Source organism: Harmonia axyridis, chromosome 5 (genome assembly GCF_914767665.1).
Source record: "Harmonia axyridis chromosome 5, icHarAxyr1.1, whole genome shotgun sequence".
NCBI classification, from domain to species: Eukaryota; Metazoa; Arthropoda; class Insecta; order Coleoptera; family Coccinellidae; genus Harmonia; species Harmonia axyridis.
In genome coordinates this window covers 3,836,208-3,860,481 of record NC_059505.1, presented here as the reverse complement: position 1 = coordinate 3,860,481, position 24,274 = coordinate 3,836,208, and the positions used below count along the sequence as shown (strand labels likewise).

General features: G+C 36.7%; 1 protein-coding gene across 3 annotated transcripts in view; it reads right to left on the bottom strand.

Moving 5' to 3' along the window:
* The window catches only part of LOC123679954 (MICAL-like protein 1), a 78,999-nt gene that overhangs the window by 2,740 nt on the left and 51,985 nt on the right, over positions 1-24,274 (bottom strand). For all 3 annotated transcript variants that reach the window (XM_045617554.1, XM_045617552.1, XM_045617553.1), the window contains 3 exons: positions 11,189-11,280; positions 4,046-5,469; positions 3,498-3,638 (listed from right to left, as the gene is read on the bottom strand). In XM_045617554.1, coding sequence (XP_045473510.1) covers positions 3,498-3,638; positions 4,046-5,469; positions 11,189-11,280 — 1,657 coding nt within the window. The remainder of the gene's footprint in view (positions 1-3,497; positions 3,639-4,045; positions 5,470-11,188; positions 11,281-24,274) is intronic.

Genomic DNA, 24,274 nt, shown 5'->3' with positions numbered 1-24,274 from the left:
TGAAAATAATGGAAATTTTATTGAAAACGATCAAGAGCCATCTTATCGTCTTCGAATTTTGACGATGTGGACAATAGTTCAAACGTGAAGAGTACCTGTTTTACCAGAAGTTTCAATTGATTGTTTGCAGAGTGTTCAAATTTGGGTAGTTATGAATTTGTTTTACTAGTTCTGAGCGCTCATTCCCTGAATGTCTGTAATTTTCGGATTTTGAGTAGGGAATGGTTCAAAACGATAAGATTCGACTCACTGGTGACAATTCCTTCCTCAAATTTGATTCCGTCCGGCCGAAAACACGTTAACTACTGAACAGAAAGGACCTAAAAACTTGAAATTTTGGAGTTCCGTGAATATGAACGTTCCTTCAATTAAAAAAAAAACTATAGATTCGATCGAATGAACATTTACATGTTATATGACAATTTCAAGCTTCTTGTGAAATTTCAGGTTGGTAACGTAACCTTCACCTTCAAGGAAAAATGAAGAATATTGAAAAAAATTACCCAATATTTCAGCGACCCCAAAACAGGCGAGTTTTTCATTATTAATCCAATCATGATTTTTTTTTTTTCATAAACAATACTAACATGAAAGCAAAAACCTCAGAGTAATAAACATAGATAGAGGGAGCATATGTCATTTTCAGTAAGCAAATTTTGTCCCCAATATGAACTATCAAATTTGACATAAGGTGCGCGGAAATGAAAACATATCAGTCATACGATATTTCACTCAATTCGCGAGTTTCTCCACAAAGAACGCACTTCTTATGTCCCATAGTGAATCAACGTTTCATATTAACTCAAAATATATTGAAATAAATACCTAAATATATCGGAAATTCAGAAAACAAACTTCAAGCGCGCCAAACGACGTAAAACAACCGATGACACTAGGAGAGCAAAAGTTGCCAAACCTTGGATTTCAGCAGGTAGATACAGAAAATAATAAATATTCTGCCCATTATGAATGCGACAATTAGGGAAAAAAATCGGATTCAAAATATTCAAATTTGCATATTTAATCGAGAATCACTCAAATAAATATATTTCATTCAATATAATAAACATTCATAACGATTTAGTAAAATTGTGAATTTGAAAATATATCACAATCCGACAATGTAATCTAACCATGTTGGGGACATGAAAAAATTGCGTATACTTCCTCTATTTATGTTTATTACTCTATGACAAAAAAACTATACATTACGATACCGAAAATTTACAATAATTTGATTTTGTATTTGAATCGTAACAAGCGATCCGGCAACCCTGCGCCTAGGGCAGACAACTTTCGGTGGTGTGCAATCGAACGAGTGGTGTACATGCATTACCTTGAGAAGCCTTCAAAAGGTCAATAAAACCGCCGCCCACATCCTTCCGGCGATCAGGGGGGCGCTGCTCTCGATTTCCCGAAATACCCGACCAAATCGAGGCGTAAAAAAAATCAGCTTCGAAAACTTTCTACTCGACGCACCCACACAGGTATTGTCAAACCGCACCAAGAATGTCAACTACCACACACAATCAACGTAATCGAATAACAATTAACGGCTAGCTGGCCATGACGTAGGCTCAAAACAATCGACGACGTGACTGAACGTTCGATCGTCCTCAATCATCTATTTTGATCGACCGTTCAAAAAAGGATTAGGATTGTTGATGGTAGGCAATTCTGGGTGTCGTTCAGAATGGATTTCGAACCAGTCAGGAACCAATGGACTAGTTTAGTGATGTTGATAATACTATATTTGACACGATAGAATTAAAATATAGAGCAAAACTGATAAATCACTGAAAAAATTTTGAAAATCCATCAATAAATGACTGAGAAATAGATTATTCAAATTTACGTATTTTAGCGCGGAACGTCTTTGGTCTGTGACGTCACGGCTCTTGCCTGTGATCGCTACACCATAAATTACGTTTAAATACTCTCTCGCGCCGTTTGTAGTTGTACAGTGTAGTTTTAACTCGAGTTTTGTTTTTATGTCACCATAATGGAAGAAGGCTTCGTGCAAGGACAAAGTGACAATTTGCCTAAAATAGATATATTCGCAGTGATGGAGTTTTTTTCTTCAAATCCATCTTATGTCAGTGCAGAAATACAAGGAGTTAAACATTTCAAGTAATTATCTACTTTTGAGTTTGCTTCATCATGGTTCAACTTATAACGATGGTTTATTCAAAAAACGTTTCATAAACAGTTTGTAGTTGAGTACTGGTTGTTGAAGTCTATCAATGGCAAAACATATTTATGTGAGGAGTAAAAAGTAAAAGAAGAAAAAAGTAATTTATATGTATGTATATAGTGAGTTATTTCAGCCATCGTATAACGAACAAAACACGACACGAACGGCACAAGTGATTGTACACCAATGAATTCGTAAGCACTCTGCGAATACCAGTCGTCTAGTGTGTGACGTCACGCCACTTACACGTACTATGAAATTATTCTTCCAAGCGCAACTTCAAAGTCCCATAACTTTTTCATTTCTAGAGATATTTCAATGATTCTTCCACATTTTTGTTTCATTTTACTTAAATTTTTAGAATTAATCCTTAACAAAAAAATGAAAACTAATCCATTGAGTATCGATCCGCTGTAGGAAAGGATTTGCGTGTTAATGAAATTTGGGTTTATTATTTAGGTAAAAAACGTCCGATGTTAATATAAGAAATCAATTTCACGGCATTCAGACAATTTTCAATTCTGAAAAATTACCTCATCGAGCGGGACTCAAACTCGCACCTCCGAATCACTAGTCCAGCGCTCTACCACTAAGCCACCGAGGAAGGTGAAGATTCTCCGCAACGAGGAACCAGAATCGACTATTAGTACTAACACTCGATACTGGCATTAGTGGCTCCTCGTTGCCAGAATCCAGTACTATGACGTCAGCTGATACTGCTCCTTATTGCGCACAAGATCTTGACCTTTTCTTGTATCTATATTTTAGAGTCATTACTTCACGCTCATAAAAACAAGAATGATTACATTAGAGTTGGAAGCACCCATGACTATAGTACTAGAGGTAGAAATCTTTTGAAACAAAATTTTTGTAGACTGACTTCATCCCAAAAGGGGCCGTTTTATATGTCCATCAAGTTATATAACAAAATTCCATCTTATTATCAAGTTATGTCCTTAAATATTTTCAAAAATTCTGTAAAGAATATTTTAATGAAAAGTGCATTTTACGACATTGATGAGTTTTTAAATTGTGATCTAAACCAATACCTGTGAGAAATTTTTGTTTTTTGCCCAGTTTGTCTCTGATTTGTTCGTTGATATATTCATTCCTTGAATTGGTATATTGTTATATTTAATTGTGTTATATGTGTGTATATAGTATATATATTTATAAATGTAAATATGAAGATTTATCCCTATATTTTATATTGACGAGTGCAAACATTGTTTTTCAATTGTAAAGCATGAATAAAGATTACTATTGAGCGGAATAATTGAGTTAAAATAAGTTTTGTCCTCACCTGTATGTGCTTGACGCTTGGCTTGGACTGTTTTCTTCGTCCCAGTATGGCGTCAGGCTGATTTTGGGTGCTTTCAACTTTCGACGCGCCGGTTGTGGCGGTAAAGACGATTGTTCGATGGCACCTCCAGATTCATCTTCCCTGAAATTGGATACAGCAGTTTTACAAAGATGTTCAAGTTTGAATTGACGTAGTACTGAAAGTACCGGAAATTGTTCAAAAAACACAAAAAAGAAGATTGACCATTTGAAAGAGGCGACCCTAAGTATCAGTTTTAGGAGATAGAATTAAAATCGAAGTTCTGAAGCCCGAATCAACATACTGATTATGCCATTTAACCCTTTCATTGAATACAAGAAATTGCTGTATAATTTCCCACATGAATGGATAGTTTTCGAGTTTTAGAAAGTCAATGAAATTGCGAATATTAGGTTATAAAAAGTTAAAAAAAGTTCCCTTTAAGCAAGCTTACTTCTCATCAATTCCCAATACTTCCTCGATAACTATTTGTCCAACAACTATCACATTTGATTCTAATCTATACTCACCATGTTTCAAAGCTTGATTTACCGTATACGTCTTCTTCGTCCCAGAAAGGACTCAAGCTCATTTTAGGAGCTGCCAATCTCCTAAGCGCAGGTTGCGGAGGCAAAGACGAACACTTTTCATCGTCCTCTTCATCTTCATCGCTACCGAATGGATTTAAACTCTTGGAATCCGTCAGGGGTCTATTTGGCGGCTCTTCTTCTTCTTCTTCCTCGTCTGTATCGCCGAACGGATTGAGCGACACAGAGCGATCAGCTTCTGGAAGAGGTTGCTTTTGGTGCTCCGTTTCTTCTTCATCACCAAACGGATTGAGATCGTCTGGATACTCAGTAACTGATTTGGGCTGTTCGTTCTCTAGGTCTGAGCGATCGGGAGCTTCGCTAGTTTGGACACTAGTTTGACACTTGGGGTCTTCCGTGTCCGATATGACGATCACAGAATCTTCATTGGATTGGGGTTGATATGAAGTTTCAGATGATAGTATGATTACTTCTTCGTTGATCACTTCGTCGCTAATTTTTGAGGAAACACTTAAATTGCTGGAATGTGCTTTGGAATGTTCCAGATTCGTAACAACGGAATCATTGGGAGAACTATCCTCTTTCACTTTTTCGTCGATCGACAGGCTGCTGCCGCCAATCGACTCATCTCCGGGAGACAGCACTTGGTGCACTCCTTCGGAATTGTCATTTTCTTCGCGAGATTCACTATTTACATCAGTCTTTGCACAATCTTTGATGGCGGCCTCGAATAACTTCACACGTGACCTTATCGAAGGCTTCACCGATAGGTCCTCTGTCGAAACTGAGTCTTTGGTAACACGATCTCGAGATATGCACGGTTTCTGATCTACACTAAAATTATCACTAAGGTTTGGTAACGAGTTACTGCTAAGAATGTTTTCGCTGTGCTTCTGGGCGTCATCGTCGAGTTGGGGCCTCGGAGATACCGGCAAGTCGGGAGGCTTCTCTTCGGACTCGGTGTCCAGGTCGGAATCGAAGGCGGTCATCTGGGTGGCCATGAAGTCGGACCTGGCCTTCACGAAGGAGGTGCCCAGCATCCGATCCAGCGTGAAGCTGCGTTTTAGGCTGCCGTCTCTTGGGTCCTCTAGGACGTTCTCGAAGTTGTCGCTGTAGGGATCCGAGTCGCCGCCTTTCAGACTTGCCGATTTCTCCTCGTCGCTCAGGGAGCGCGTCAAAACGCTCATCTCGGCAGATTTTTCCTCTTCGGGGCAGATCTTGCAGCAGAATTTGCCGCTTTCGGTCTCGGTGTAGTTGTGGAGAGTTAGTTGGATGTCGCACTTGGCACAGCGAAAACAGGTCCTATGATACAGGGTCTTTCTCACGTTCAGGCGCTCAGCTATGAACACGGGAAGACCGCATTTGGCGCATGGCTCTTTGCGCGCGCCTAAGACTCCGAGGGCAGCCTGAAAAGGAAGATAGTCAGCTGAGTAGTCCAAAAGAACCAGGAACCTGAATATATGAAGAATGGTTACCAGTTAATTTCGAAGGGTAGTATTGTTTTTTGGATACCTTTATGTCCTTAATGAGAAAAACTGATCAGAAGATTCTGGTCAACGCTGGTTCTCGAGTTAAAGGGTGCTCAAAGTAGATATAGCGATGAAAGCTACAAATGCATTAGGTGTACAACTTTGCTTCCGCCGTTTCGCAATAGATGACTGTAGCGGTAAGTGGTAGTCGAAATGATTAGATCGTAGATGTCATACAATAATCTTAGATATTTGTTAACATAACGTCAACGAAATATTAGTCGATTTGTGTCTGCATCATTAAGTTATTCTCGCTTTAATATGTCAGCTAACAAGCCAAATTCTCTCATTTGCAGAAGGTTTCAATTTTCTGCTTTAATATAAAGAGTTCTGCGGCTGAGGCTCATCGAATACTCTCAAATACCTACGGTGAGGCCACTATCAGTGAAAGAACGTACCGAAAGTGGTTTCAACGCTTCAAGAATGGCGATTTTGACGTCGAAGACCAGTATGGCGGTGGAAGAGAGAAAGTTTTCGAAGATGCAGAATTGGAGGCATTACTTGATCAAGACTCGTGTCAAACGCAACAAGAATTGGCAGAATCATTGGGAGTGACGCAACAAGCTATTTCAAAACGCCTAAAAGTCATGGGAATGATTCAGAAACATGGATATTTGGTGCCGTACGAGTTGAAGCCGAAAGTTGTTGAACAGCGTTTGTTTGCTTGTGAACAGTTGCTTGCAAGGCAAAGGCGGAAGGGATTTCTGCATCGCATTGACTGGAGACAAAAAATGGGATCATTACGATAATCCCAAGCGCAGAAAACCATGGGATAGCCCGGCTACGCTTTCACGTTGACGGCCAAACCGAATATTTACAGTTCCAAGGTCATGCTCAGTATTTGGCGGGACCAGCTCGGCGTTGTGCATTATGAGTTGTTAAAACCGACTGAACCAATCACAGGCGATCGTTATCGAACGCAATAAATGCGTTTGAGCAGATCATTGAAAGACAAACGGCCGCAATACAACGAGAGACATGATAAAGTGATTTTACAGCATGACAATTCTCGACCTCATGTTGCGAAAGTGGTCAAGACATACTTGGGAAGTCCTACCCCACTCGCCGTATTCTCCAGACGTTGCTCCCTCGGACAATCACTAGTTTCGTACAATGGCACACGGCATTTCTGAACGCACTTCCGGTCCTATGAAGAAGTAAAAAATTGGATCGATTCGTGGATCGCTTCAAAAGATGACCAGTTTTTTCAACGCGGGATTTTTACGCTGCCCGAAAGATGGAAGAAAGTAGTGGCCAGCAATGGACAATACTTTGAATCATAAATGTATAACCAGTTTTTTTACAGTAAAGCCTCGAATTCCGGAAAAAAACGGCGGAAGCAAAGTTGTACTCCTATGTATGTTCCCTGGTTCAAAAGCTATGATAATACTACATTTGCAGCTTTTATCGCTATGTCTATGCAATCTATGATTTGAGAACCAGCGTTGATCAGAGCCTATATATCTGCTCTTCTCTTGAAGGGCACAAAAATATACAAAAAACCATACTAAAATTTTTAAATTAACTGATAACCATTTTTCATACATTCAGGTAACTGGTCCTTTATGCATACGTATAAATATTGAAAAATAATTAGCCATTTTATCGTTTCATTTCACTTTTTATAATATTTTCAAATGGCTGATTATTATGTTAAAGCTTGCATTACCATACATAAAATCTAGATGAATTACCTTAGCAAAATATTTCGGGTTTGTATTGCCCCATTATATCCAAGCTATCCTCCTATAGGGAAATAAACAGTGTGGGTTATTATTACACATTTGATAACAACAAAATAAATAACACTTTCGTGTGCAATGAGCAATGAAGGAGTCGTAGAATTTCCAAGTACGTTTGAATAATGCAAAAATAATCTGTAAAGTAAAACATGAAAAACATTTCATTATTAGGAGATACCAGGTTCCATAATTAAAGTTATTTGGTGCAAAATTAATTGTGTGCAGGTATGTGCTGAAGGTAGGTATCCACAGGTGGCTCAACGAAAACTCAATAATGGAGAAGGTCTCAGAAGATAATATCATAGCATTGAAAAAACAGTTGGATCTTAGCTACTACAACCTATTTATTTCGATAAAAGTATTAATATTTTGTGCCTAATTCATATCGTCTCATATTGGTACATTGTTGTATAAAATTATTATTTTGTTAATTTATTAACATATCTTGATTTTTTTTTGTAGATTTCATATTTGCCTAGAAAGAATGAACTATCCATCTTCAATATAATTCCTAGAATCATTGAATGAAATATTGCGTAATAAACAATAGGTGATTTAGGAGAAATATTTTTTTCCAAATGTCACTCTCTGAAAATTCCATAGAGTAATGAACATAGATAGAGGAAGTATACACGACTTTTACATGTCCCCAACATGTTTAAATTACGTTGTCGAATTGTGATATATTTTCGAATTAACAATTTTACTATTTCATTATGAATGTGTATTATATTGAATGAAATATATTCATTTGAGTAATTACCGATTAAATATGCAAATTGGATTATTTGGAATCCGATATTTTTCTAATTCTAAAATTTATAGTCTGCAGAATATTTTTTATTTTCTGTATCTACCTGCTGAAATCCAAGGTTTAGCAACTTTTGCTCTCCTAGTGTCATCGGTTGTTTCACGTCTTTTGGGGCGCTTGAAAATTGTTTTCTGAATTTCTGATACATTAAGGTATTTATTTCAATATATTTTGAGTTAATATAAAACGTTTATTCACTATGGGACATAAGAAGTGAGTTCTTTGTGGGATAAGTCGCGAATTGAGTGAAATATCGTATCACTGATATGTTTTCATTTCCGTGCGCTTCATGTCAAATTTGATAGTTCATGTTGGGGACAAAATTAGCTTACTGAAAATGACATATGCTCCCTTTATCTATGTTTATTACTCTGAGGAAAATTCAAAACCTACTTTGTACGGTGACCAAAATGATAACTTTTCGAAAAAGATCTGAAAACGACATTATTATATTATAAACAAAATATCGAACTGGTAAAACCTAGATTATTCCATTATATTAAGACCCTCAACACAAGTTTTCGTGAGGCCACACACGTATTACTTACGTACTTGAGTGAAATCAACCCATAACCACGTCATTAGAAAAACAAAGGTTTTCACCGTCCTTCATTTCAAAATAATAAAGTAGGGTGCACAAATTTTGAAAATCAGTTCTAGTCTTCCACCACAAGCTATTATTAAAAAAAACAAATATTGGAGTTTCTACGTACCTAAGAAGAGAAATTACGTGTTTGAACTTTAGAAGAAACATCAACTTATCAAAGGTTCTGCCCTCACAACGAACCGAACAGGACAGAGTGAGGTATATCAGTATATTTCAGTTGGAGCTTTTCAATTAGAAGCCCCACACTGTTTATCCACATTGAGGTACATATTTACACCGTGATTCAATTAAGTCATAGTATAAGGGTTTGAATGATCAACAAAGCAAAGCTATTAGATATACGTACTTACATGATACTAAGTAATGAATTTCTGATAAAAGTAGATTGAGAATACAATGTCTTCTTTTTGCATTAAGTTTGAAACAATGAGATCATGATGAACTTTTTAGGAGTATTACAATTTCTGTTTGAAAAATTGTTTTGGTTGTATTAGTTCTCTATTTGAAAGAAGAGCTCTTGTTCTAACCAATAAGGCATTTTCAATATGTTGAAAATGGTTTTGCAATGAGAGGATTCATTTTGAATAGCCCGCTATTTGGGCATCAGCTGCCACTTTTTAAGCTGCCATTTTTTGACATTCGACAAGTAAAAAACTCCGCCATTATTGAAAATTGAGCGCTTCAGCAACGCACTGAAATTGTTAAAATTCATTGTAAAAATAGTGGAAATTCTGCAGCCACAGTTTGCAGAACTAAAGCATCTTTGGGTTGTCGTGAAGCATTTCTTGGACGACAGAAGTGAAAATGGTAAAAAAATTTTGAGCGTTGGGACAAGTTAGTGATGTGTGAAATCGAAGCCGTGTACGTTGCTAAAGAACAACTGAGAATATTGTTGCGTAGTGTTGAGGAACCCCGAGGTTTGTCGAAACCCCGAGGTTTGTCGAAACCTGAATTTTTGCGTCGATTTGTGACAATGGATGAAACATGGCTCCATCATTTCACTTAGGAGTCCAATCGACAGTCAGATGAATGGACTGCACACGATGAACCGAATCCAAAGCGAGAAAAAACACAACAGTCAGCTGGCAAGGTTATGGCATCAATATTCTGGGATGCGCAAGGTATAATAAACAGCGATTATTATATAGCGTTATTGGATCGTTTAAAGGATGAAATCGTTAAAAAACGTCCCCATTTGAAGAGAAAAGGTGCTGTTTCATCAAGACAACGCGCCGTGTCACAAATCAATGAAAACAATGGCAAAATTGCATGAATTGGGCTTCGAATTGCTTCTGCATCCACCGTATTCGCCAGATCTGGCCCCCAGCGACTTTTTTCTGTTCTCTGACCTCAAAAGAATGCTCGCTGGAAGGAAATTTAGCGCCAATGAAGAAGTAATCGCCGGAACTGAGGCCTATTTTGAAGCGAAAGACAAATCGTACTACAAAAATGATATCGAAAAGTTGGAAGATCGCTATAATCGCTGTATCGTCCTCGATGGCAACTATGTTGAATAATAAAATCGAATTTTGCCAAAAAAATGTGTTTTACTATGGTAGACCGGGGACTTTTCAATTGTCCTGTTATATTCAGAATTAGTGCTTGTATACCTAACTGATTTGAAATACTCCCAAAAAGTTTCAATATATTGTCATCTAGTTAGAATGATCATGGGTAACCACTGAGTAAATACAGGTCATTAGTAATGAATGATGTTGAATATCTTCAAATGAACTCCATGAAACTTTAAAATAAGGTCGAAAAAAATTAAGAATGAAATTTGAAAAAAAAAACATTAAAAATTGTAAGTACCTTAAAGTATTTTCCTATTTTTCTATACAGGGTGTACAAGCAATATAACGTCCAATTTAATAAACCATTTCTAATTGACGATGAAATTTGGTTGCCGAACTTTATTCTAATTTCCATGTTCAACGATTTCAACAGGAATATAAATACATAAATTTCAGAAACCAAACAAACTACATACAACAAAGTGAGAAGTTTATCAAAATTAACGGAATGTTTATAAAATAAGGGTTGTCCTCCAGTAGAAATGATCTTTAAAAATTAAACTTTATATCACATTAATACACATTACTATGATAAAAGAATACCACTAAACGATTGAGTTAGTCTAAATACAGAAAGAAGCACCACAAAAAGCTACCATTAAGCAAGTCCAAAGCAGATGTTTATTGCCCCAATAAATACTAATAATAAAAATGAGAAACTCAAACTCCCTTGAACTATTGAACGATAAAGCATTGAATTATTAAATTCAACTACAAAACTATATGTACACTTCGCTACAACTACAAACCAAACAGATACAAACATGATGAATAGGATGAAAGAATTAAAACAAAAAAATACAATGACGGCAAAACTCCATAGCACATTGCACACCATAGACAAAATTTAAAGGTATCTCACCTTCTTCGGGGGACTTGAACCAGTGGCGGCGACCATGTGTCTCTGTAGGTCAGACGGTGGAGGTCTCTTCGAAGGCAATTTGGTGTTGGAACCTAGAAAAAAAAAACGAAAAATTACAAATTGTTCGAATAAACTGTGTATGTAAATTAAAGACCTCACACAGATTGAATGTGTTACTACTCCACGCCAGCGTCGTCAGCACTTCGAAATTTTTACTGAATGGAAGGTAGATAACGTACGCATTTTTTCACAAGAAAAAAAAAAGGAATCGACTGTGCATTGTTCTCGACTAGGCTACGGTTCGATAAATGGTAAGTGTAATCTACATATTTCCGTTTAAATGAATCATCTCACAGAAATAACAGTAACGGTATTGTTTCGTTGGAAGACGGCCTGATAGAGGCCACATGCGTGATTGGTGTCGGATCTGTGACTTTTACTACCTGCGTGATCGTGGAATATTAAAGGCTGGGGAAGAGAAAATAATACCAGAAAAGGAGTAATGGCGCCGGGTCACTGGCTTTATGCGCGCTCCCTGTGTATATTAATCACAGATTAATATACAACACAAAAATTTTTTTTTTGTTGGTACCTGGGATTTCATAGCTGATTTCAACTATATTTGGACCGCTTAATCTGTACATGCAATCCGTTTTTCTCCATCAGCTCTATTTTTTTATTTACATCAACTTATCTACCAATGTGGGTTTCATTCAGTATATTCATTTATGAGAGTTCTAAAAGTATTATACAGGGTGGCCATTTGAAAACGAAACAGACGAGATTACAGACGAAATAAAGTTTTTCGATAGAAATGCTCGGACAGGTCGATTTCTGTTTCGAGGGGGACAACTTAAGATGTAGGTTACGGACGCATAGCGCTTCAACCCTTGCTGCTACAACCCCCACCCCCAATTTTTGAATAGGGAAGCTGGAGTGAGTGATACCAGAATTTAAAGGTATTTTTATACTGATTTCAGCACAGTATTTGTTTTTTCATTTTATGCATTAGTTCTCGAAATATTCATGCGTTAGTTAGTTAGGAAGGAAGCCACAGTCATGGTTGTTTTGAAGCTCAAAATGTCGATTTTTCACAAAACACTACAAGTGCCATGAAAACACCACTTCATTTTCAAATACTTAGTTAAGAATATTTCGAGAACTAATGCATAAAATGAAAAAACAATTACTGTGCTGAAATCAGTATCAAAATACCTTTCAAATGAGGTATCACTCACCCCATCTCCCCTATTCAAAATTTGGGGGTGAGGGTTGTAGTAGCAAGGGTTGAAGCGCTATGCGTCCGTAACCTACATCTTAAGTTGTCCCCCTCGAAACAGAAATCGACCTGTCCGAGCATTTCTATCGAAAAACTTTATTTCGTCTGTAATCTCGTCTGTTTCGTTTTCAAATGGCCACCCTGTATATTCATTAATGTAGGTACAATGGTTTTATTGTCAGTCTGTAATTGAGTTAATTCCAGATAAATCAATAAATACTGGAACCATTGCCTATCAGGTACATGAACTGACCATTTCAAACCCCTAACTCGGGTAAGTAAGAAAAAAATCATACTTCCTTCGTTACATATGAAGTTGGGTTTAATGAAGCAATTTGTGAAGACTCTGAAAGAAAGGGTCATGTTTTGCATATATAGGGGTGAAAATGCATCAGTTGAGTACAGAAAAACTCAAAAAAAGGAAATTTGGAGGCCCACAAATAAGACAATTAATCCTGACTTCAGTTGAACCAGAGCTTGGACATTTGTTGCAGTTGTAACGAATTTTCTAGACGAACAAAGCTCAAAATTATGTTGAAATGGTTAACAAGATGCTTAATAGTTACAAATCCTTAGGGTGCAATATCAGTATTAAATTAAACTATTTACACAGACGCTTAGACCATTTCCCAGAAAAATTTGGAAGACATGAGTGAGGAACTATGTGAAAGATTTCAGCAAGATATTAAAGGTATGGAGGACAGCGGTCCTTGGTAGCGACCAAGGAAGATGGGACATATACATGATGGCAGATCACTGCTAGTGTTTAAAAAGGGACTGTTTGAAAAACATTCAAGAATGTCGCGGAAAAGAAGCTTTCGAAGTGTTGAATGACTATTTGATTTCTTCAAAGTTTTTTTGTTTGTAAGGCTCGAATAGATCGAATCTCCTGACAAATCTTGGGGGAGCAGATAAATTAACTGGGATAACAGTTCAGGGAATACAAAAGCCCTCGAAAAAGTTTAAAGACATACATAACATCCGCATGAAATCTTCTTGTTCTCAAGGAGGGCAGTCCAAGCTGGACCCGCAACCGACTCGAGGAGAAAAACTCAAAAGAAAATGAGCCACCTCTAATTGAAACATATCTGAGGAACTTGTTTGCACTCTCTCAGGAAGAAGGCTGTCCACGGATGTGTAGGGTGACCAAACGACGGATGAGAACTCCAACATTGGTCTCTTCGCTGAAATATCTAGTGCTTCTCAAGACAAATTCCAGAGTTATCAGAGATGCCGCAGAAATGGCAGCATGCGGTTCGAGAGATAACTCATTGTCATATGAAATACACAAGTCCTTTACAATAAATTCTCCTCAATGGTTCTACCTCCAATAGAATAGTGAACTGTTTTAGGAAAAGCTTCAGATCATCCGCAAATAGTAAAAATCGGACAAAGCGGACGACGAGTCTTATATCATTGATGAAAATCAAGAACAACAATGGTCCCAGGTGACTTCCCTGAGGAATACCTGACGTCACGGAAACTGGAAACGAAACTCATTTGGAAGAAAGAAGAAGACATTTCACAAATCATGCTCTGGAGTGACTCAACGACTCAGCGTCTTCTGAGTGCGCGTCGGCCTTTAGCGTATCCTTGATGGATCTATTTCAAGGTTGAGGTCAAGCGGTCATAGAATCTCGTCCCATTTTCCTAATCGGCAGGTGCTGCCGTAGCGGCGCGATACACGCCGATAGGCAGATGAGGCAACGTCAGGCCGTGCCGCCGTAAAATGGACATGATAAAAAGAAGAAGAAGAGATTCGCATAGTCGGACGGTTCTGTTACGGGATTCGTAACAGCTACGTAATTCGAAAAACCATCAATCGGGACGTGTGCACACGGAGTTCCGGCATATCGTTTCCTGGCCGTCGCAGCGGAAAGGCTCCGGAGCAGTGGCGGCGCGCACTATTTCTGTTTGGAAGGGGCACCCCGGTGGTCAAGGAATTTTTTGAAATAACCCACTTTATTGCACAAGACCTTTTTCGTGTATTATGAAGACTATTTTCATGTCAGATGTCTGGCACAGTGGCACGATCACAATATGCTTTTTTGAGACTTGTTACAGGGCTAATTATGGAGATGCAAACTTTATTATTCGGTTATTTATGTTGAAGGTTATACATTTCCTGAAGAATTAGGCTCCTTGCAGCCATCCCAGATACTGGAGTTCATCAGAACTCTGGAACTGGAAGTTGAGCTGTAAATCACGTTATGGAGAGAATAGCTCTCTGATGGGGGCACAATAGACCATTAGGTCGCTATGAAACGTAACCTCCTTAATTAAATCTAATCTAATCTATCCATTTCATGATTCCGAAAGTAAACAAACTTTTACTGAGAATACCGATCAAATTTTTATTTCAGTAGAATGCTTGGACTATTATGTGTCGAGTACATCATTTAAATGTCCTTCGCTTGATCTCTTGCAGGACTCGATCCTTGTGAGGTAATTTTCGATGATTCGTCGGCACATTTCAGGCAATATCTCACTAATAACTTGGCAGATATTGATTTTCAGATCGTGAATAGCCGAAGGATTATCGGCATAAATGCGATCCTCACATAACCTCACAAAAAATCCAAAGGCGATAAATCACGAGATATTGGCGGTCAATTCATGTCCGAAACGAAAAATAACGCGTCCTGTAGTGTGGTTTATTGAACCATCTCACGAGAACCAAAGCTCTTCCAATTCCATATTATTAATTTCAGACCAAAATAAATCGGTTATTTTTTGCCTATAGCGATGATAATTGATACATTACTCGCCAATCACTCCACTGGACCAAATAGCACACCATACAGTGACTCTTGGTGGATGTATTGATATCTCCGTAATTACATAAGGATTTTCACTGCCCAATATGCGACAATTTCTCTTGTTTACGTAGCAAGTGAGTCAAAAAATCATCATCCAAACGTTGTTGTTCAAGCACAAAATGCTCTATACGTATTTCATGGACAGCGGGTTTTAGTTCTTGTGTGAACTCGAACTTATAAGGATTGAGATGCAAATTTAGATGCAAAATACACCGTAGCGTGTCGTTAGAGAGGCCCCAATATTGTGTGCGCCGAGGAATGTATAAATTTGGATCTGCCGCAACACTTTTACTTACGGCAGCAATATTTTTGTAGTTTTCACAATTTTCACACTTTCAGAAGTAGATGAACGATACATATTGTTGAATTGCTAACCTTCAATTAAAATAATGACGCTAAGGATGACAGATTAGGCATATGTCATTGAAACTCCTCACGAATTTTCTCTTCTCGATGCATCAAACCTAATTCACTATTGTCACTTCCCTTTAGACAGTGTCATATTGCACCATTACATCAACCGCCACTGTATAGGAGGCAGCGATCCGGGAAAATCCGATTTATTGACTCCGTTAATACGGACCACGAGTGCTGGAAATGTCAGTCTGGGGCAAATGAGCTTTATGACATTCTGTGATTCATTCTCCCGGATATATTAAACGGGCAATTAAACACGGTGTTCGGATTCAACTTTGACATATTTCTAGAGGTCAAAAAATATTGGAGAAAACTTCTAAAATCTACCCCTACGGAGTTCTTTCATTATAACCCACACAATTTGTGTGAGAAAATAACTTTTTTTTCTTATTGACAGCAAATATTGATTTTGCAGACACATATCAATCAGCATAGTATTACTTTTCCTGCCTAGACAGCAAAGTAATTATTCTTAATGGGAATAAAACTTTCGACATATTCTGATAGTCAATATTTTTTTGCCACCTTCCTTATTTCTCGAGGATTAAGTACTTCTAAGTCGCTATCACTGGCCATAATATAAATATTATCGATATTTTTTTCGAAAAAACTGTAAAATATTAAATAAGTTGTCAAACCATAATTATCATGGGCATAAATATTTCCTTAGCAAAATTAGCAACCAAACATTCCAAAATTGCGATTAATTATGAACCATCGAAGAAAAAATTATATTCAACTCGGCAGCAAAGTAGATTGACTGCCTTAGCTGAATTCCTAACCTTGCTACACTCGGCTATGAACTATCAGCCTCAGCAGTCAATCTACTACTTTGCTGCCTAGTAAAACAAATAACTATTACAATTATTGAAAAAAAAAAATTATTAAAAAATGGGTTTGGAACTATCACACTCTAATTCACAGAATTTTTACAAATGATTAACAGATGCTTCGACAATGATGTTGTTATCTTAAGGAATTGAAAGTTACCTTTAGTTAAATGACAACGTCGCTGTCGAAATGTTGTTAAACGCTTATAAAGATTCGGTAGATAAGGGTGTGGTAAGTGAAGAGTTTTTCAATAAGAGGTTTCAATCGACTCTTCAGGAATTTCAGGTATTCAGTTATATGCAGTTTAATAAGAAATACATGCATAATAGATACAGATAAATTCAGGAGATGTTACTTCACAATGGCCATTAGTAATTTTAGAATAGTTATTTATAATTCAAGTGCAGAAGGCATTGATATTCTTCCACGAGTTCAAAATTCAAAAACGAGCCACGAAGTGGCGAGTTTTGGAATGAACGAGTGGTAGAATGAGCCTTCTGTACGAGTTTTATACATTATTTTCTCTAATTCATTGCATTTTCATTGAAATTAATGAAATATTTCCATAAATATATTTTAGTGATTTTTGCATTGAAAAATGTTGGTTGGCAGAACTGATTTTTTTTAAGGCAAATTGATGAACTGACAGATGAAGCCGTGGCGGAAAGTTGGGAGTACCAACATAGAATAATAAAATATAACCATGAAAACTGTGTGTTTCTGATATATTCTCGCACGATTTTGTTCCACAAGATGTGGAAGAATGAACGGAATAACCACAGAATTAGAGAATAGTTATTTATAATACAAGTGCAGAAGGCATTGATATTCTTCCACGAGTTCAAAATTCAAAAACGAGCCACGAAGTGGCGAGTTTTGGAATGAACGAGTGGTAGAATGAGCCTTCTGTACGAGTATTATACATTATTTTCTCTAATTCATTGCATTTTTATTGAAATTAATGAAACATTTCCATAAATATCTTTTAGTGATTTTTGCATTGAAAAATGTTGGTTGGCAGAACTGATTTCTTTAAGGCAAATTGATGAATTGACAGATAAAGCCGTGGCGGAAAGTTCGGAGTACCAACATAGAATAATAAAATATAATCATGAAAACTGTGCGTTTCTGATATATTCTCGCACGATTTTGTTCTACAAGATGTGGAAGAATGAACGGAATAACCACAGAATTAGAGAAAACTTATTTTCAGCACCCTACATAATCTAAACGGTTGAATTTAGAGCGGTGATGGAATGAAAACATTTGATCAGTATCACGAGTTCAACAACATATAAAAAATTCGAGAAAATTCACCGAGAGCCAATTTCCTTTTGATGCGGTGCGTGGTCCTTTGACAAATTATGTGTAACACTTCTTATATCATCATGTACATTTTCAACTTCATATCGAACTGAGATTCTCGTAATTCTAGACGAAACCCCGAATTCTGAGTCGGTACAAACTCAATCAGTACCGATCGGGGTTAATGCCTATCTTATTGCGTAACGCATCCAAGAGCAGCCTGTGGATTTTCTTCGGCTCGACCGATCCGAAAGTATAAGTCGCGAGATGAATAATGTTCTGAGCCCAGATGGTCGTCGAGGAGATGTACATATATACATACACCTGGGGCAAGACCGCGTGACGGGCAATAAGTTTGTCGCAAGTCATGCCGCTTTCTCTTTTCGATTATATTTTGCGAAAGGGAAAGTCGAAATCGGCAAAGGCGCACCCGATCATCTGGGCGCATCTCGTGTGGTGCGAGGCCATAGACACGCAACTCGGCTGGGAATCGTTTGAAAGTTGTCAGCCGAGATTTGACATGTGTGTTCGGTAGGTAGGTTGGGCGCTGGATAACATCGATATCGATTTATTAATCCTTTAGGACGTTTTATGAATTCGTAGGAATTGTCGTCAAAAAAATGTGATATCTTATATATTAGGTTTACTTTGCTTCTGTCGTTTTACAATAGATAACTGTGGCGGTAAGTGGCAGTTCAAACAAATAGATCGTAGAGCTTACAATGCTATAATGAGCTTAGGTATTTGTAAACATAACACCATCGAAATATTAGTTGATTTGTGTCTGTATTATGAAGTTATTTTCGATTAAACATGTAAGCTTACGTGCCAAATTCTCTGAAATTTGGCTGAAGCTCAAATACCTATGGTAAGGCCGCTATTAGTGAAGGAATGTGTCGAGAGTGGTTTCAACGCTTCAAGAAAGGTGATTTTGACGTCGAAGACCACCATTGCGGTAGAAGAGGGAAGGTTTTTGAAGATGCAGAATTGGAGGAATAACTTGATCAAGACGCGTGTCAAACGCAACAAGAATTGGCAGGATCATTGGGAATGACGCAACAAGCCATTTCCAAACGCCTGAAAGTCATGGGAAAGAAATTGGGTGCTATTGTCTTTATGGACTGCATAAAATCGCTTTTATTATACCAACCCAAACTCATCTTCTTTTTCCATTATAAACATTAAGTTTTAATATATCTAGGCCATATGCGGAAACCTTTTTGGGACTCAGTTTCAGGTTTCAGAAATTATGAAGCAAAATTTCAGGATCAGATAGTACTCGATAAGATCTTCAAAATGAGTTATCGCAACCCCCCACATACCTTTTCAAAATCAAGGGGTAGTACTAACCCCCGTTAGGGGGTTGCATTATAGGGATGCGAGGAGCGGAAAAGTTGTTCCTTCTTGAATCCAAAATTGACGGATCCGAGCGATTTTCCACATTTTCATTTCAAAAGCCGGAAAATCGAGGTGTTTAGTTAGTTTCGTTGGACCACACTGTTTATACAGTTTTCAAGAGTCTTGAGGAAGGTTATCCAAATTTTCTGCATTTCATTTCATGAGTTGTTGCGTTATTGCTTTTTTTTTTCATATTTCGACTTTTTAGAATCAGGTCCTGAAATATAATTATTTCAAATCAGGACATCCAATACCATGTGGCTATTTCGAGAATGTCAACGATCTACTAAATTGCGGTTGGCTTTCGACATTTCACCTCGTAACTCCCAGACAGGCCGACTGCGGTGAAATGCATCCTCCAAGAACGTCTTCGTTAACACCTGGAGCGTACAAGAATTCTCAGGGTGTTACGTGAAGGCTGGCGGCGATCGTGACTCTTGTTGGAAATGCAAAAAACATAATTTTGTTGGTACTATAGGTACTGCAATATTTCTTCTCATTCCAAAATATGAAGCGATCTTTTATAAGGTAGTTACTTAATCAAAAATAACTTTTATTTAAAAAAAAAAAAATTCCAATAAGAGGTTTCATTTTGAACTAGTCCACTATTCTGTTGAAAGATTCGTCTTTGCTTTCGCAATAGACCTCAGCTTCGAAAATTATTTGTTCATTAGTGGCAAATGTACTTCCTTGAGGTACCAAATTAGGGTACAATTTGGCAATGCTCATGCCCAATTGCCCAAAAATGTAAAACAAAAAATTATTGCGAAAATCGAAATCCATATTTGAAATTTAAACGCCCGGTATTTCGGAAGCTAGAAATTTTTGTATTTGGGCAGAATCATCATATTTTGAGGTATACATTCTAATGAATCTCCCTGTATATTTTGGTGAGCAGCTCTTTAGTCTCCAAGGGCGCATGAATGAAAGAGCTCCTGAAAGCTCAATCAGTGCTTTTCTCAATTTTTTTTTTATAGCTTTCAGCTGCATAGAGCGTAGGCAACTCTGTCCGAACTAATCAAGCTGGTCTTGTCGTAAACTTGGCGGCGGTTCTGCAATAATTCCTTCGGCTTAAACCTGCTCCAAGATATCTCCCTGCACAGCAACGAACGTACGACCAGCTAAAGCCACATCGAAGAGAGCATAAAACAAATTCGTCGTTTCAACAATTCAACCACCTCGACAAAGCAAAAAAAGGAGGCGACCCTCTATCTCTTTTCCACTCGTCCTTGTTCTTCGGACAAGGACGTTTCGATTCCCATTCGAAGAACTGCAACGGGTTCTTCTTTGACACAAAAGGATAATAAGCTGAAGAATTATTGAAGAAACCTAGAACTAATGGTCTCAAGAGGGACATCACCACGTGGTTGCTCAGTTCAACACAAAATTAGAGATATTTCTTCTTACAAATCACCGATCTGCGAGTCTCACATAATTTCCTTGAAAAATAAACTACACGAAAAAAAAGGAAAAATTTTTAATTTGCGAATAAAAAAAAGTACCAATTTGATGCATCTTCAACACCGCTACGATCATCAACATTTTTCAGTGGTTATTCCCACTTGACCCTATTGGGGACATTACGGGCAGAAACTTTCATCGCTGGATACACATAAAAGGTAGAAAGAAGTACAGTCCATTCAGGAATTATTGACATCCCGGGTGGCTTTGGAAAATCAAAATTAAGTTGGTACTGGCTCATTCAGTTACATTTTGAATTGCAGATTTCGGGTTGGCATTGGAAATGTCATTGACAGGAGGTTAGATTTCAGTTTGTTTGTGTTATTGGTTAAGATCGAAGAAATTTTGAAACTTAAAAGTTGTATCAATTTCAAACACACATTGATTAGTTTATTTGAGTATTTCTCACAGTACTGTTTGAAAAAAGAAGAAGGCAAGTCATTACAACCTGGATTATTAGTGGAAGAAAACCTGTGCAATACGATTTTACCTTCAAAGAATCATTGAATGATTTCAAAAGCAACCAATATATCAGCCTGGATGAAATTTGACCAAAAAGCATCTGGATTTTAATCAATCAAAGACAACATTACATAAACTTAATTGGTTACAAGTTCAAAACAGTTAATAAAAGCAAAATTCTTATTGATAAACAGAAAAATATAATAAGTTGAGTACGATTGTATGGTGAATACAGAGAATATTTGCAACAAAATGTGAAATTCATTTATCTGGAGGAAACTTGGTTATTTGAAAATGCCAGCATTATTCAACAGTGGACTCTAGAAAGAAAACAAAATGTTTTTTAAGTATATTCAAGGGTAAAAGTAGGAGCACTATTTTGAATGCTGGATATTTGGATTTTTACCTGGATGTTTTGTTTTGACAGTGGTGATCATGAGGATTATATAAATCTATGAAGAGAGAATTATTTTAAAAATTGGATTGCTGAACAAAGTCTTGGCATTGCATCTATAGTTCATTTATATTCTATATTGAAATCAAGTATTGTTATATCTGTTTTTTGTTCTTCAATGAGTAATCCAAAAATCTAATAAATTCCAATTGCTTTATAGAATTTTTACTGAGTATTTAATCGAAAAATATATTCAGAAGAGTAACTTCAAGAATTTCTTCACCTCTTACCCACTAGAAGATAATAATAGAATGCAATAAAATTTTAAAATTCACAAATTAAAAATAATTTCATGCAAAAATGCTTTTAGTGAGTGAGTTAAAGCTGTTATGGGCAAAATAATTTATGTAATTTAATAGAAACTAGTATAAAAACATTTCAATAAAAAACAGAAAACTCGAGTACAAATAGTACCTATATTTTTCATACAAGTTTAATCAATCATTCATGTCATGAACAGTTTAAATAAATAGTGACTTTAGAATAGTAATTTACACATCGGCTGATAAATTGGTTCCAATTTTGAAAGTTACAGTACAACTGTGATGTCAAAATTTTTCATATACTAAATGGATTCTTTGAATTTTATTTCTGTCTTATTATGATATGGCTCTTCCATTCACTAAGCTACACTATTTAAATTTATCAACCAGTTTTTTCTGTTTTCTTCACCGGTTTAGACACCATAGTTAAAATGATCCATAAGAGTTATTTGATAATAATTTTGCAAGCAGGTTGGCATCCAGTGTCCATCAGTAATGCAACAATTTTTGAAGAGCCTTTGGTAAAAAGGAATATGCATATTTTAATGATCTTCAATGGGATCTTTCATGGGCGACTCTTAAATGAATAGATATCTCTTCATTGGATATCCTTGAAAGAGATAGCATTTCACTATATTTTTACATTATATAATCTGAATTTCAATTTATGAAATCATGACTGTATGCGTCCCTTCGTAATAATCGTAATTTCGAAAATTCAGGATCTTTCGAATAAAAAAATGATGAAAATATTTTAAACTGGTTATTTCTATGATGAACCATAGCAATTTTTAGTGATATTTTTGTAACCAGAAATAAAGCCGCGACTAGACGTTCATGGCCTACTTCGATGTCAATAATTCCTGAATGGACTGTACTTTTATTTGTCTTGAAACTTGAGTTTATTGCAGAAATAAGTTTTTCTTTTAGACTCATCCCCGGTTTATGAAAGACTGATCAAATCTTTGTTCAACTAAAACAACATTCAACTTGACAGCGATGTCAAATCCATTTCGGTTTCTGAAATGCTGTTCAGTGAAAAATTGAATTAATCTATGTTCGTTTGGATTTGACATGTGGTGATCCTGTGCGAGGCTATCGAACCTGAGTTTTGCTTAAAATGCGTTTCAGAAACACAAAATTACACTTGACGTACAATTCATGTGTAATATTTGGCCACTGTGTTAACTATCAGAATGTTCAAATAAATGGACTTAACCTTACTTTCAGCAACCGAAATGACGCTTGACCATAGAATTGACAGCTGTTAAGTTGATTTTTAGGTTGATTGACCTTTGAAAAACCGAGGGTTATTCCTACATTTAAAGGAGGGACCTGTCATCTATCCTATTGCGATACTCAGAATCGGGTTGTTTGCAATCGATAGGATAGGTTCGGGGATACTCCGAGGTCGAAGTTTAATTAAAATTGATTTTTCTAGGCAAACAGAACGCCGCCTCGTGCAATATCGATTCTAATCATTATGATTAATACTGCAGCCGACCCAATCACGATTTTTGATTTAAGGTGGTGTTCTCGAGTCGTAGAGACTATGGGTGGTATTTCTCAACACGTATGTATATCTCCGACTGTAGGACGATGATGTAACGCCGCATTCGTATAGTGATTCACGTTCAAGTGTGTTCGAACTTCATAATTGAAAGATTGATCCTTGGAACACTTTTGGAAAATCAATAGGGAAAAGTATATGTTACGGTTAGACATAAGAAAAATTCAACCTAGCCTTGTCAGATTATGATTTGAAAGGTGTAGAACCCAAAAATGAATGATTTGTGTTGAAACTATGATACGATCATTTGAATTGAGAGTGTTCATTCTAAAAGTTTGATATACAGGAATTAACAAGAGTTAATAAGTTTTATAAGTTTTTATAAGCAGTTTTGAAACAACCGATGTGACACTAGGAGAGCAAAAGTTGCCAAACCTTAGATTTCAGCAGGTATATACAGAAAATAATAAATTCTACTTATTATAAATAGGACAATGAGGAAATATATCGGATTTCAAATATTCAAATTTGCATATTCAATCGGGAATCACTCAAATAAATATATTTCATTCAATATAATATACATTTGATTGTGAATTTGAAAATATAAACAATCCGACAACGTGATCTAACAATGTTGGGGACATGTAAAAATTTCTTATACTTCCTCTATTTATGTTTATTTCTCTAAAATCCGAAAGAATAATCAAATAATTCTTTAAGTAAAACAAACAACATTACATTAAGAAAATTTCAACCTCGTTTCACACCACCACAGCAATAATTCTAGAGAACTTTGCAAATTGGAGCAAAAACAGCAAAGGTGCTTTCATTCCGCAAAGCATCTTTGCTTCATGTACTCTTGTTCACAAAGTGCTTTAGAACTA